Source organism: Teleopsis dalmanni, chromosome X (genome assembly GCF_002237135.1).
Source record: "Teleopsis dalmanni isolate 2A chromosome X, ASM223713v2, whole genome shotgun sequence".
Lineage (NCBI taxonomy): Eukaryota > Metazoa > Arthropoda > Insecta > Diptera > Diopsidae > Teleopsis > Teleopsis dalmanni.
In genome coordinates, this window is record NC_051848.1 from 87,350,248 (window position 1) to 87,364,827 (window position 14,580).

At 31.8% G+C, this 14,580-nt stretch overlaps 1 protein-coding gene across 1 annotated transcript in view; it reads right to left on the minus strand.

The window, feature by feature from the left end:
- Positions 1-12,533: 12,533 nt before the first annotated feature.
- Positions 12,534-14,580, minus strand: part of LOC119687982 — a 92,612-nt gene continuing 90,565 nt past the window's right edge. Inside the window, exons 5-8 of the mRNA XM_038102565.1 lie at positions 14,525-14,536; positions 13,689-13,876; positions 12,832-13,453; positions 12,534-12,726 (exon numbers count right to left, since the gene is read on the minus strand). Of these exons, the coding sequence (XP_037958493.1) occupies positions 12,572-12,726; positions 12,832-13,453; positions 13,689-13,876; positions 14,525-14,536 (977 nt within the window). The 3' untranslated portion in view covers positions 12,534-12,571. The remainder of the gene's footprint in view (positions 12,727-12,831; positions 13,454-13,688; positions 13,877-14,524; positions 14,537-14,580) is intronic.

Consider the following 14,580-nt stretch of genomic DNA (forward strand, 5'->3'; position numbering starts at 1 on the left):
TGGAGGAGGACTCTCCCGGAGGAGGCACTGTTGACGAATCAACAAAAAGTAAAAATCAGGTCATAAGTAAAGCATTCGCAACTATTGCTTATTAAGCAATTTGTGCGAATTAAGTAATAAGTTATTTTATTTATTGTATGTTTTGCAATTACGGTTGCATTTTATTTTGTATAAAAGAACAAATCAATTTAAATAAAATCAGTTGTTGAAAGTAAATCAACGTCTCACCAATCTTTTATTGTTTCCCCCCACCAGTGGTAAGGGACATAAAGATTGTTAATGAACATTCTTGTTCGGGCACCTTTGAATATAAGACAATACAGGCTGCCAGAAAGCCATAAAGAGGAGATTAATGAACAAGTCGATATTTTTGTACTTTGGACCTGGCCAATGGTTACCATCAGGTCCTAGTTGAGGAAAAGGATATGGGAAAACAGCATTCAGCACGGGAGCGGGACATTTTGAGTTCGTACGCATGCCATTCGCGCTAACAGGAGCACCTAGTACATTTCAAACAATTATGAACAGTGTATTAACGGGACTACAAGGAATAGACTGTTTTGTCTATTTAGATGATATAGTTGTATATGATAGCAACCTGCGAGATCACGACAGTAAACTAAAGAGGGTGTTAAATGTGATCCGGAGTAAAAATTGTAAATTACAAACAGAGAAGTGCCAATTTCTGAGGGAGGAGGTGGTATACTTAGGTCATAAATGTTCATCACATGGTGCTATACCCGATCCGGGGAAGACAGAGTGTGTAAAAGCAATCCCACTTCCAAAAAATATATAACAATTGCAATCTTTTCTAGGTCTCATAAATTATTACAGAAAATTTATACCAGGGGCAGCTTCTAAGAAAAGGAGTGAAATTTCAGTGGAGCAATAAATGTCAAGAGTCAATGGATAAACTTAAAGATGCGGTGATTAGTACACCAATTCAATTCGCGTTGACGACAGATGCCAGCAATGAGGCGATAGGCACGGCAACAGAGAAAAGATATTCGACGATTGAAAAAAAGTTCTTGGCAATTGTCTTTGCGGTAAGGAATTTTCTGGCTTATCTTCTGGGAAGGCAATTCAAGACTTATACAGACCATAAATCTCTAAGAGGAATCGCAGATCTGAAGGAACAGCACACTAGACTTGGTCGTTTTAGGCTCAAGTTATTGGAATATGATTTTGAGATTTGTTATAAACCAGGTCAATCTAATCAAAAAGCGGACGCGCTAAGTCGAATACCAAATGAAATGGTGGTTACTAGAGCAAGACCTCAGAAGATAAATAAGGAAGAAGAAGCAGTTATTAAAGAGGGGGATAAAGTATTTAGCACAGAAGAGCATACGAAGACCGATGACGCGGTTTTTCTAACAAATAAAAATGATATGATAGAAGTATTAAAGCGTTTCCATAGTTCAGCTATCAAGGAGCAGTAAAAACTTACCTCAGGATACGAAGGCAATTCAAATGGATGGAAATGCAAAAACAGTTTATAGATTATGTAAGGTCGTGTTAACAATGCCAGAAGTATAAATGCTGTGGAATTGATCGTATGCCAATGATGATTACAAGTACACCACTACAACCTTTCGAAAAGGTTTTCATGGATTTGGTTGGTCCTCTATCCCGTACTGCACGAGTTCAAAAGTGGATTCTTACTTTTCAAGACGATTTTTCTAAATACGTATACAATACGTGTACAGTGTTACCAGACGCGGAGACTGAAACCATAGCAAGAGCATTTTTCAATGAGATTATATCCTAATTTTAGATTCCTAAGATTTTAATCACGGACAATGGTTCTAATTTCACTTCAAAGTTATTTTTGGAAACTTGTAAGCTATTGGGTATTAGGAAGCTACATACAACTCCCTACCACCCACAGGTTAATGGCTCTCTAGAATGTAGTCACCGACCGTTGGCAGAGTTTGTCAGACGTTTTGTGAACGAAGACAGAACTAACTGGGATGAATGGTTGGATCATGCTATGCACTTCACGAAGCAGACAGCAATACGTACACTTTTTGGATTCAAGTTCGAGATTCTGGTAATTTCACGACGCCGGCCGGCTCCATTGTATTGTAATTATTAGTATATCTACATATTAACAAACAAAATAATTATTTGTTAATGGTAATATGATGATATACGTTACTGGCACATGCCAAAAGCAAAGACATTGATCACACACTTACCATGTGAAGAAGCGCAAAAGAAAAGTAATTTGATTCTTTTGTTTTGCGCAAATGAAATTCGTAAAGTGCATTAACTTGCATTGGAATTTCATTATTTAGTATTTCGGGTAATTATTAAATAATAATAATAAATTCATATTTTTAAATTAATTGAAATGCATATTAAGCATTTTTATATGAAAATTACTAGGCGAACATAATATTCAGGTAGGTTAGTGTTTAAGTTAGAATAAGTATAAATACTGTACAAATTTAATAAAGAATTCAGATTCAAACAGAACATTGAGTCTCGCTTATTATGTTATTCAAGTTGCCTAGTTGCAACCTAGTTTTATTCGCCTCGTTGCGAACAAGAAAGGCGCCTCGCTGCGCTAGGAAAAACCAAACATAACTATATCTATCCAAACACTTTACAGTATAATGACAATAACTACACCAACATACTTAAATACCAAATACAGCGTTCACATGAGTTAGTGAGGGAGAATCAAGAGAAAACGAAGTATAGAGCCAATAAGTATTATGACAAAGGTGCAAAGGGAAGAAAGTTCAAAATCGAAGATTATGTTTGGCTAAAAAACCATCAACAGAAAGACACAACATTCGACCCAGGCAATATAGCATTAATTTCTAGTTTATCAGATGCAAACGATTTTAAGGCAGTCACTCCAGGTCACTTCTTAACAGGTGAAGAAATCACTTCAAGCGTCGATGTGCATGCACATGACCCAAACGTAAAATAACTTAAGCGCTTGCAAATGGTATCAGAGCTAAAACACAGTTTTTGGCAGCGCTGGACTATCTAAGTGAATTACAACAGCATCACAAGAGTAAAAAGGTCCAATCAGCAGCATATATACTAATACAATGGTAATCCGCAAGAAAGACAATCTCCCAGTTCTGCAATGGCCTTTGGGATGCATCATCAAGATTTATAAAGACGAAGATGGTTTAGTAAAATTTTGTGACATTCAAATAAAAAAAGGAGTATTTAAAAGATCAGTTCACAGATTAACTCCATTATTTCAAGAAACATTCTATTAAATCGCATCAGAAAACCTGAATCAATGGTCAATGGCATATCTAAAACAAAGCAGTCATGTCTGAACCCAGGGTTGCTGCTTACCAATGTTACTTTACTTATTTTGTCAATTGCACTATGTAGTCCCGTCAATATAACAAACTTCAGCAACAAACCTGGCATTTATTTTGAACAGCTAAAACCAGTCAAAATCATGTCAGCTGATTGGAAAATGATTGTATATGTTGACCTTTCCCCATATCAACAACAAATGAGCATTTTAGCTGATGGAACAAAAAGGTTGCAGAATTTATACGACAAGGCATTGGATACCACTGCATGCAAAGTTTTACTCAAATATTTTGACCGTATAACGGAGGAACTGCAAATGGAACTTGATCTTCTCTCTGTTAAAAAAACAATAACAAGAGGAGCTATAGACATTTTCGGAAATTTTGCCAATTCATCGTTTGGTGTCCTCGAATCAAACACAATAAATGGTCTTAAAAGAAACGACAATCACCTGGAACAACTCCTTAAAACTCAAACGTCTTTAAGAAGAACCAATTAAACATGCATGCCAAATTTGATAAAATCGAAAAGCACATCAATAACTTATTGTTCATAGATGAGTCAATAAACGACATTCACGTAACATGAAATATACTTATGCTGTCGGTGCAAATGTTCATGATGGTATCCAACCTGCAAAGAGTTCACTTATCAATTATAGACGTATTAATCGACAGCCATCACTATAAAATAAATCACTTCTGCTGACTCCACAACATAATGATGATAAGGGCACATCTTCCATCGCACCTACAGTTACCTATCCACCACAATAACTTACTCGAAGTATATAGGCTCAAGATGATTTCAGCTATTATATCTTGTTTCAATTGTGACAGCTCTAAATAACACACTTTCATCAGTGAAACTATCAACAGAATATCTAGCCATCAGTCCGCATCATGATGAATTTCGACCAATGACACAGCATCATGTGGACGCATGCATATCGATAAGTGACAAAGAGTTACTGCGTCCAAACATACTGTTGTGAGTTAAATATTTATTTTATTTAATTTCACGGTTTTTGCAGTTTTTCCGTAATATATATATGTAGTGTGTACGATCTTAGGTGATCGTACATTTTCCCTAAAAATAGGCAAGGTTATTTGCATCTGGGCAGTTATTGACTAGAACCAAAGCATCAGATCGTCAGTTCGACGATAAGAAATGCTGAGTTTTGGTATTTGGTTAGTAATTGGTGTCATGATGTAAGTGACTTTGAAAATGTTAAATACGGAAGAATTTGGTTAGTAATTGGTGTCACGATGTAAGTGACTTTGAAAATGTTAAATACGGAAAATATGTAGAGCATTCTTCGATTAATGAAAACTTTGCGAATTTAGCAAAGTAAATTATGAAACTATGGAAAAGCCCAATAAGGTAACTAGGGTAATTCTAAGGTCATATATTGGATTTTTGCATCAAGTTATAAGATGGGTTCAAAATTTGAACTGTTTCTTAGAAATATAAAGAGCTTAAGCGTAGTAGCGCTTAAAAAGTATAAAGTACAGAGTGTAGAATTGTAAAGTAGTGAAGCGTAGTAGTGCTGACTCGTAATTTGAAAACAATAAAGTCGTGCGTTTCTAAAAATTAAACAAAAAATATATATGTAAAAAATTAAATAAAATAAATATTCAACACACAACAATACAAGCAACATTTCATGAATCATCAAACGTCAATAATTGTGAGTTTGACTTATTCAACAATCAAGCTGAACCAAGATACGATATGTATCAGCTCAAGGACACAACTATATGGTATCAGCTAAATCATCTGAACCACTGGATTCACGCAACCATAGACATCATCAATATGAATGCAGCATTTCAATTAACTTTAGTGAGCGTGGTTTGATTGAATTAGAAGCTGAATGCATCATCAAAAATGATCAAATCACGATTAAAGGTCGTCAAAAAATTGTTACTTCAGTGCAGGCATCAATCACAAGGTTTAATCTGTCTGTAGGATGGACAGAACAATATGCCAACAATAACAAAATTAGCCCACATCCAGAGTTCCAATCTTTCAACTGATGCTATTAGTACAGGTATACATACCCTAATAACCAGCTACGTTGCATTAACATTGTTTCTATGTGTCGCCATTGCAATAACATATATATGGCGAAGCTAGAAAATCACCCATCAAACACCACCAACACCGATGCCACGACAGCAGCAGATGACCGAGGATACAGCGTGTTGACTTGTAGCTTCCAAATAAATAGAATTGATGTGGTCAAATCAAGGTGGGCAGCATGTTCACACATTTGTTTATTATTTATACACATCTATATTTACAGATTTATTATTCTAAAATGTATATTGTCATTATTGTAAAATTTGAACATAGATGTTGATGTACGCATATTCCAAATTTTGGCTTTTCTTTGCATTATTTTATTCTGTTAAATGCAGTGGCACTGAACTTAGAATATGTAACATCATACATTTAAGGTCAAAATTAAGTAAATAAAATTTAGTTTGAAATCAATATTCGATCTCTTTATTTCAAATTTCAGAGCTTCAGTTCAAGTGCTGGAAACTCATCCTTTCAATAAGGAGTTACAGTTAAAGTGCTGTTAACTCAAATTCTTAAGTGTTAATCACTAACACAAACCAGCAACTACATCACGATCAACAATCCTCAGATCCCTACAGTCCAACAAATTGTTCCCGGTACTATACTACTTAATCAATTTAATGAGTCCATAATAACTCAAGAGAAACACTGGATCTAAACGGCACATGTTTTATTCATCACCAAAATAATAAACCGTACTGTTTTCAACCAGATAGGACAAAGTCGGTAGCCTGGAACTCTAATTTTGCTTTTCCGTTTAGTTGAAGAATTTGCACTAATAAATTTCAAACACGCAGAGAATTAGTTTGCAGAAATTTGGAATGATGTCATTGCCAATATTTTATTGACTGAAAATATTGAGTTCTTACTAATATACCGATTGTTTATGTTTATATTCAGTTAATATTATTTTATTTTTTTTTTTTTTTGTTATGATATTTGGTTACATGTGTTTACAGTTTGAGCCAACACTGCCTTCAGTCCCTGACCAGCGAAAAGTGCAATTTTGAATTATCAGCTTTTCTTGTTGGTCAATGCACTGAAGAAAGTGTGTAGTATGTTGGCCTATAATTATGTCAGCACAGCGTAGGCAAATTTATTTATTTGTGAATTATGCATTAATATTTATTGTCAATTAATGCATAATTTAATTTATTTTTCATATGAAATAGTTGTGTATAAATAGAGTAAATAATTTTAATAAAGTTCAGAAATACAATACAAATCATTTGGTAATTATTATTTCTCATATCAATTAGTTTGGGTTTCAAGTGCTCAAACTACTTTACACACAAAATTAGGCTACCAAGCTACCACAGATTAAGGATCTGGATTAGCACCAAGTAGCGTACACCGATATTCTCATAATATCCGTGAAAGCTAATATTCACAAAAAACTGTCAAATATTGGAAAAGAGTAGTCGCTAAATAATTGTTTTACTCCAATAGTACTCCAAAAATACCGTTAAAAATAAAATATACCTCAGATTACCTTATTTTAAACAAATACAAAAATTTTTTTAATTTGTATTTACTACTAACTCAGAATATAGATATAGATTCAAAGAGTTGTAATAAATTCCACATGATTTTTTTCTCTCTCCGTCAAGTAACAACTCAGTAGGAGTTTACCGAACGTGTGGTCTTTACTAGTGCTATTCGTATACGGTTTTATACGGTAAATGTAAATATACTTAAATGTACTTAAAATGTAAATTTTTTATTTAGTAAGAAGTAATGAAATAAAATAAATATAAAAAATAATAAATAATATGAAAGCAAACACACAAAATAATTCAAACAACAACAAATTCTATTATCCCTAAAAAAATGTTTTTTTGTGCTCTCCCTTCAACTTTTGCTCATAAAGTCTCCGAGCACTTTCACTGCGAATTATAATCGCAATTGCGAGGGACCTCGCATAAAGAGGGCAGGAAGGTATATGAAATTTGATGGCAGTCCGATCCGAAAAACTACCTACTTTTAATATTTTCCATTTTGTAAAATATTTTTTTGAAAACAAATAAAAAGAAATTTTGAAAATAAAAAACAATTTTTTAATATTTCCGAAAATCGGGCAGTACATTAGTAGACTACCCCAATTCTCTACAGCAGAAAAGCTATATTATAAATTAATTTATTCTCTATGATTCGCTATAAAAACTCTGAAAATTCTCTATTATTTTTGCTTCATTGTATCCTTAATTCCGCTTTTGTTAAATTTCTATTGCAAAAAATTCATAGCAAATCCTTCAAACGTATGAAGTGCGAATACATGCAGTTTTCAAATGTTCAGTCCATAATTTCATTTGTTAATTGCATTTTAATAAGCACAAGCTCACTTTACCTGCATACTATTCTCATCGTCCCCTGGTAATGTTCCCTGTTTGGAGTATTGCCAACTAAATTAAAACTCATTAAATCGATTGTTTTATAAATCATAAATGCCTGGGGGAAATCCCACCAAGCGGACAATAACGTTTATGCAAGTTAAAGTGCAACTCAAAATTCACAGCAACTCAAAATGGCGTAATTAATGGGGCCCAAAGGCAGAAAATAATACCAGGAAGTTGTTGTCAAGCCACTATAAAAAGTGGCTTGGCTGGAAGTTGGGATATTAAAAAGTTTCATTGGTGAATTCAATTTTTGGTAAAAGATTATCAAATACAATGCAAATTAAATTAAAAATATAAGTGATCAAGAAGTTTTACGTACTAGTATAGATTTTATTTTTGTACTTCTTCGTTAATTTCAGTTCTTTTAATTAAGTAGAATGTTAGAGGGAAAATTTTAAGCAATTTCCCTAATCACTGCTTTTCAATTGTCGTTCTGTTTAGTTAAGATAGTTAACCATGTCCGCACATATGGCACCTTGTGACTTTTTCCAACTTTCCAAACTCAGGGATACTCAGATACTCAAAAGACAGTGTTTCTCAATAATAGATAAGATATAAGCGAAAACGCAGTACAGGCTGAAGATCATACGTTAAAGGGCATTCAAACAGTCTTCCTTAAACTGGAAACAACCTAAGCATAAGTATTCAATATCAAAGAGAGTCTACTGTGAAGAGTATAAGCTATATAATAGAGATAAAATAAACCCTTTTAAAAAAATTAAAAATTCTCTTTAATGACATCTCCTGCTATAAATAATTGTCTTATAATCTATCTAAACCATGTTTATTATAAACAAGAACAAAGTTTATTGTAAATAATATAAATTGATTTTGATTCTTTCAAAAAAGATTTTCCGCTTATACGATCTCGGATCACGTCGTAAAGAGTACACATTGGTTGTAATTTTACTTAAACTTAAACTCTAAACTTATAAGAGCAATCAAAGAAAGATGAAATGAAATGTTGCCACGAAATATCACGTAATGTATTTTAATCAATAAAACTGATCTTTTAAAGAAATATCATTCAAGTTCAAAAATTGTAGAACAAATTGAACTCCAAAACCAAACGATTTCCAAAAAATAATTTTGATGGTTATGATGGTTTTCCAATTCAACGCTAGACAAGTTTTGTATTTTATTATTCGAAACGGTGATATCTGACCCAATGCTACAAGTAATAGTAAGATGCTCTTCTTAGTGAAGACAATCGATCAAAGCCGATTTATTTACAGCTTATTAACTCTATTAAATAGTACTTACTGTAGAATAATTGCAAGTACCTCTAAACCTATATTTCTTTTGTATTCTGATCACTTCAAATATTTACATAAAGTGTTCTGTGATTAAACTTGGATTGAAGTTACATATCTTTATTGTTAAAGCAATCACAAATCCATTTCACTTAACAGGTCGTCCAAATATAGTTACGAACATTAGAATATCTGTAAATATCAACTATAATGCATTAGTCACAAATATTTTAATGCATTACCTACTAAAGATAACGATATTCTAAAGCTTGAAATAATGATAAGTTAACTTAAGGTAGACTATATGCGTATATATCTTTTGGCATGGTATGATGGAGACGTTGCTTTCGTAGTAATGAAATCGTTTAATGCCAAGGTATCTACACAAAGTTTTATTAAATATACAATATACAATATTTTATCGTGAATATGAGAAATATTTTAAACCAAAAAGACTAAAAGGAAAGTAAATACATCATTTCACTTGGCAAGCGATGTGTGATCTGTAACGATGTCACACATGTACGATTTGATCTGAATCTCTTAGATACATTTTTATAATACCGCAGTCAGTCCGTTGTTGTTGTTGTTGTTGGGCAATTTATTTTAATAGTTTTACAATTTGTTGTGATTTTATGACACTTGCGTGTTTTTGTGTGAAATTAAAAAAAAAATAGAAGACAATATAATAGTGCCTATGACTGAATAATAGAAATCATTGACAACCTGCGGCAATGTTTTGAATAATTGCTGCTCTGAGCTTTATTTCACGAGCCAATGAGTTTGTTTTTGTTGGCATTTCATTGTTTATTTATTATTACAGCGAATAGTTTAAACAAGATTGACCTTTGAAAGTTTGCCAAAATGCACCAGCAGGTTGAAGAGAAAAATAAATAATAAAATATATATAAATAAGTTTTATAAATAAATAAAATAGGAACTGAAAAATAAATTGTTTTTTCATGAAAATCAACATTGAAAAGTGATGTAGTGACTCTTATGTATAATATAATTTATATAGATGAAAGTAAAGATTGTCACTGAAATAAAAAGTTTTAAGCGTTCGCATTCATTTATAAATACAATTATAAATATTTAGTATATATACTATATATATACTAAACTATACTGTATATATACAGTAATCAGCACGAGAATATAATATTTTTTTTTAAACTAAATTTATTTATGAAATTCTTTATCTTAGAAATCAACTAGAAGTATTTAATTCATAAAATTAATTAAGCTGAAAAGTTTTATTCATGTTAAAGAACTTTTTCACTTTGATTCAAGTGAAATTTTTTTTTTTTTGTATTAAAATTAAATATCTAAATGCTCAACTAAAGATTTAAAGATAGACTAGTGCACGAAAGATACTCCGTAATTGACTCCTAACACCAACTCCTATTGGTAAGCTTAAAAACTGAAAAAAAAATTTTTTCAAACTTGCCTCGAATAAAAAAATGATCACCAAAGCAGAGAACCATTTTAAAGATTTCAAAAAATTATTCTAGAAAAGGTATAGAATAAATACCACAAACAAAAAATTTTCACTGATTTGAAAACAAAAAAACTATACAAATGAATAAAAATTTCCAACTAAACAATATATTAGTAATTAAAATAGTTGAATATATTTAATATAGAGATCATATGAAAATCTGGAAACTCAAATCTTCACAAAAAGCCAATCACCTTCGTGTGATATTTTTTGAGCCGTCGCACAGTGTGACAAAACACAAAATTAGGCGGTCATAATTCGATATTTTCGGAACTAGTAGAGATATTGATATGAAATTTTCCTAAAATATAGTTTTTGAGTTGATCTTTCTTTTAAATCTAAATTGAACGTCTGAACATAATGTGTTATAACTTCGTTATTCTTCAACCGATTTAGTTGAAATTTGAAATATAAATAAATTAAATATTTATAAAATTATAAATGTCTTTTTGTTATTACTCATTGAATTTGTTGTTGAAATAAATGGGGTTTATTGAAGATAATATTTTTCGTAATTTTTCGCTGGTTTCTGAGGCCTGAAATAGGTGTAAAACATAGAGTGCGCAGGCCAATTTTTGTTTTATTGTAAAGTGTAACTATTTGGCTATTAATAGGAAAAATTTCATGAAAAAACTCGGATACATTTTTTGGGTATCGTAGATAGAAGTGAAAATGGCCATGAAAAAAAAGCTGACTTTTTGTGCAATTTCGCTAATAAAATTTTTTTGATAATTAAAATTGAAATTTTTTTTACACATAATGAATAACAATATCGTAAGCTTCAAAAAAAATGAAAAATGATCATTTTTGAATAAATAGTAAAAAAGCTATAAAGGTTTAAAGTTGGTTCAATTTTTGTAAAATCGTAATTTCGCTAAAATTGCATAAAACTGCAAATAACTTAGGAACTAATGGGCGGATCACACCCATTTTTTGCGTAATGTTGTGTTGCTATGTAAGTCACGTATATATGTAGTCCAATAAGTGCAAAAAGTGTTTTTAACGATAATAAATGATTTAATATGAAAATTTTGTATGGGGGGTGGGTGTGGCAGTGGGCGGAAAACCTTAAAAAAATGGTGGAATCTAGATAATAACGTAAGTTTTCCGGACACCAAAATTCAGCTTTCTACCTATCATAGTTTTTAAGTAATCTTGGGACCACGGTAAAATCCCCATGTTTGGGCAAAAATTTCGGGTAGTTCCGGTAGGCCGATTGGGCTCAATTTAGATTTAAAAGAAAGATCAACTCAAAAACTATATTTTAGGAAAATTTCATATCAATATCTCTACTAGTTCCGAAAATATCGAATTATGACCGCCTAATTTTGTGTTTTGTCACACTGTGCGTCGATAGTCGATTTACTTTGGGATTACTGGATCATGACGGTATGAATATAGCGAATATGTATTTCGAAAAGGTTTTGAATAGTGCTTTTTCGAAGGTGTGGCGAGCCAAACATTTTGGTGAATGAAAGTAGATGTGTTAATGAAATTCTACTCCATCACATAAAATATTCGCCAAGTAAGAATGGATAAGAAACTACACTACACACTTTTATAGTGACACAGTGACTATTTGCAATATTTTAGTTATGTAAGACGAAAAACTGATATCTTAAACTGAGTAAAATGAAATTATGGAATTATTCCTTCAATATATATATAGAAGGAACTTACATTTCTTCTAAATAGTATTTGTGTATATCTAATATCTTATTTACACTGAAAATATTTATCATACATTAATAGCTACTAATATTCAAATATACTGAAATTAACAATTTCAAAAAAATAATAATAATTTTCTTTAACTGAGTATATATAATTAAATACATTTTGTGGCATTCTTCAATTATATATAATTAAATTACGTATAATTATATCATCATAACAACATAAATCAAAAATTAAACAAAAACTTATACTTAACAAAAAGAAATTATTAAGTATACATATATATAATAGAATGTACATATTTTTTAAATAAAAAAAAAGCAAAACATCACTGCTTTTACAAGATTATAACTCAATCATTACCTCTAAAATCCCTGTCGTCTATAGCTGGACGGACGATGTGTGGATGAAGATGTATCAAGTCCGCTGTCATGTGCCGAATAGTCCAAATCGGCTTGATGACTATGGTTAGCATTGTTGATACCATTTCCATTAGTAGATGTTGATAGCATTGGTTGCACTACAGTAAAAAAAAATATATTTTTTTAATAGCTTGTACTTATTTATGTAACACCGGTTAAATAATATAGCAAAAGAACAACAAAAAAATTATTTTAATACTCACCAGAGTGACGCATGTCAGTAGGTGCTCTGGGTTTCCGATACAACCAGTCACGATCCAGTTCATTTCCATTTTCGGTATTGTTGTTGCGAGAAATTCGTGGACGTCTTAACAGTACTTCCCCATCTTCAGCTTCCTCATCAACAACATGATTGGAACCGAAACTGCTGTTAATAAATATGCGTCGTGGTGAACCATATAAGCCGGTGCAATTGGAGAAAGAACTGTTCTGTGGTGAGTAACCATTAGAATAGCGACTTAAATTTGCGTTATTTGCTGAAGAGTAGGGTATTTTCTGTGGTGTTGAATGATTCGTGGACATGCCACTTATATGATTCTGATTCTTGTTATTTAAAGCACTTAAATCTGGCACTGAATCAGAGAACAGAAATGGATTATTGCCAGCGAAACCGCTTACACTGCCAGTGCCTAGCTTTAATCGACCTGCGCCACTACCACTCGTCATTAACCAATCATCAAAAGCACTCGAATATGTCCCGCCCAGGCCGAAGTGATGATTTTGCAATGAAGCATGTGAAACTGGCGCGGCCAATGAAGCACGAGAACGAGGCCCTTGTGCAATTTTTAAGGCACGTCGACGCTCTTTAGAAGTTAAAGTACATTCCTGCATAAAAAATAAGTTTAGAGTATTTAAAACAGAATTGAAATTATAACTTAAAAAATAAAAAACATACTATATTAAATATTGTAACCGGTGAATTATTTAAGTATCTGATTATTTTTTAATGGGCTAAGATTTAAACAATAACAGCATTATTGTATTATCGTTATTGTAAATGTTATCGTAAATATATAGAAAATTCTTTTCAAGCTTTCCTGATCAAAATCATTTTTCTTACCTCTAAAAGTTCATACCAATCTTCGAGGCCATCGTCGCAACGTAATAAAACTCTTCCTTCACGGCCCAATAACAAACCAATGGCGCTATAGGAACGGCGATTTAGCCACTCCACCTTTTCAACGTCAACCAATTTAACCTGAAATAAAAAAAAATGCAAAAAATATAAGTAAAGTTTTTTGATTGATGCTATTTTTATTAAATATACAAATATAATACTAATGTAATGCCATACATGGGCGTTAACAACCAGCCACTTAATTGGAGTGATCATACAACCTATAGTAGAAGTGCGAAAATAACTAGAATCTCAGAGGTTCATGGAAACAGATACTTCAGTACATATTTCGAGAAATAATGTTTAAGATATACAATTTTAATCAGTGGAGAAAGAAATTAAAGGAATATTACTCTTTTCCGCTAACAACTTTAAAGAAAAACAATCGACGGCACACGGTACAGACTGAGTCTTGTATAAAAATTAGACTCCAATAGCGAGACATACTGGAGTACTGTGGGGGCCTTATGCTTCACGAGAAATAATAATAAAGTCGGTGGAGAATGGATGGAGATTATGTTTTAATAGGAAAAATAGTTAAAAAGTATACCTATATTATATTGGATTCCGCTATAGCAAGTTATGGTAATTCGTAAAGGGAATACGTCCCAGGAGTTTTTATAATCAATAATTTTGTTGAAATATTAATATTAGCTGTTTATAAGTAAAATTAGTAAAATTAATTTAATTTTATCATTAAAATGTTAAAGTGGTTTTAATTCGTTCCATTGATGATTAACACAGAATTTAATTTAATATTATTTTTTTATAAACTTAACTAATCTTCTTAACTAATCTAATTACTGTGTGAAACCAAGAAAAGTAAAATTTCTTT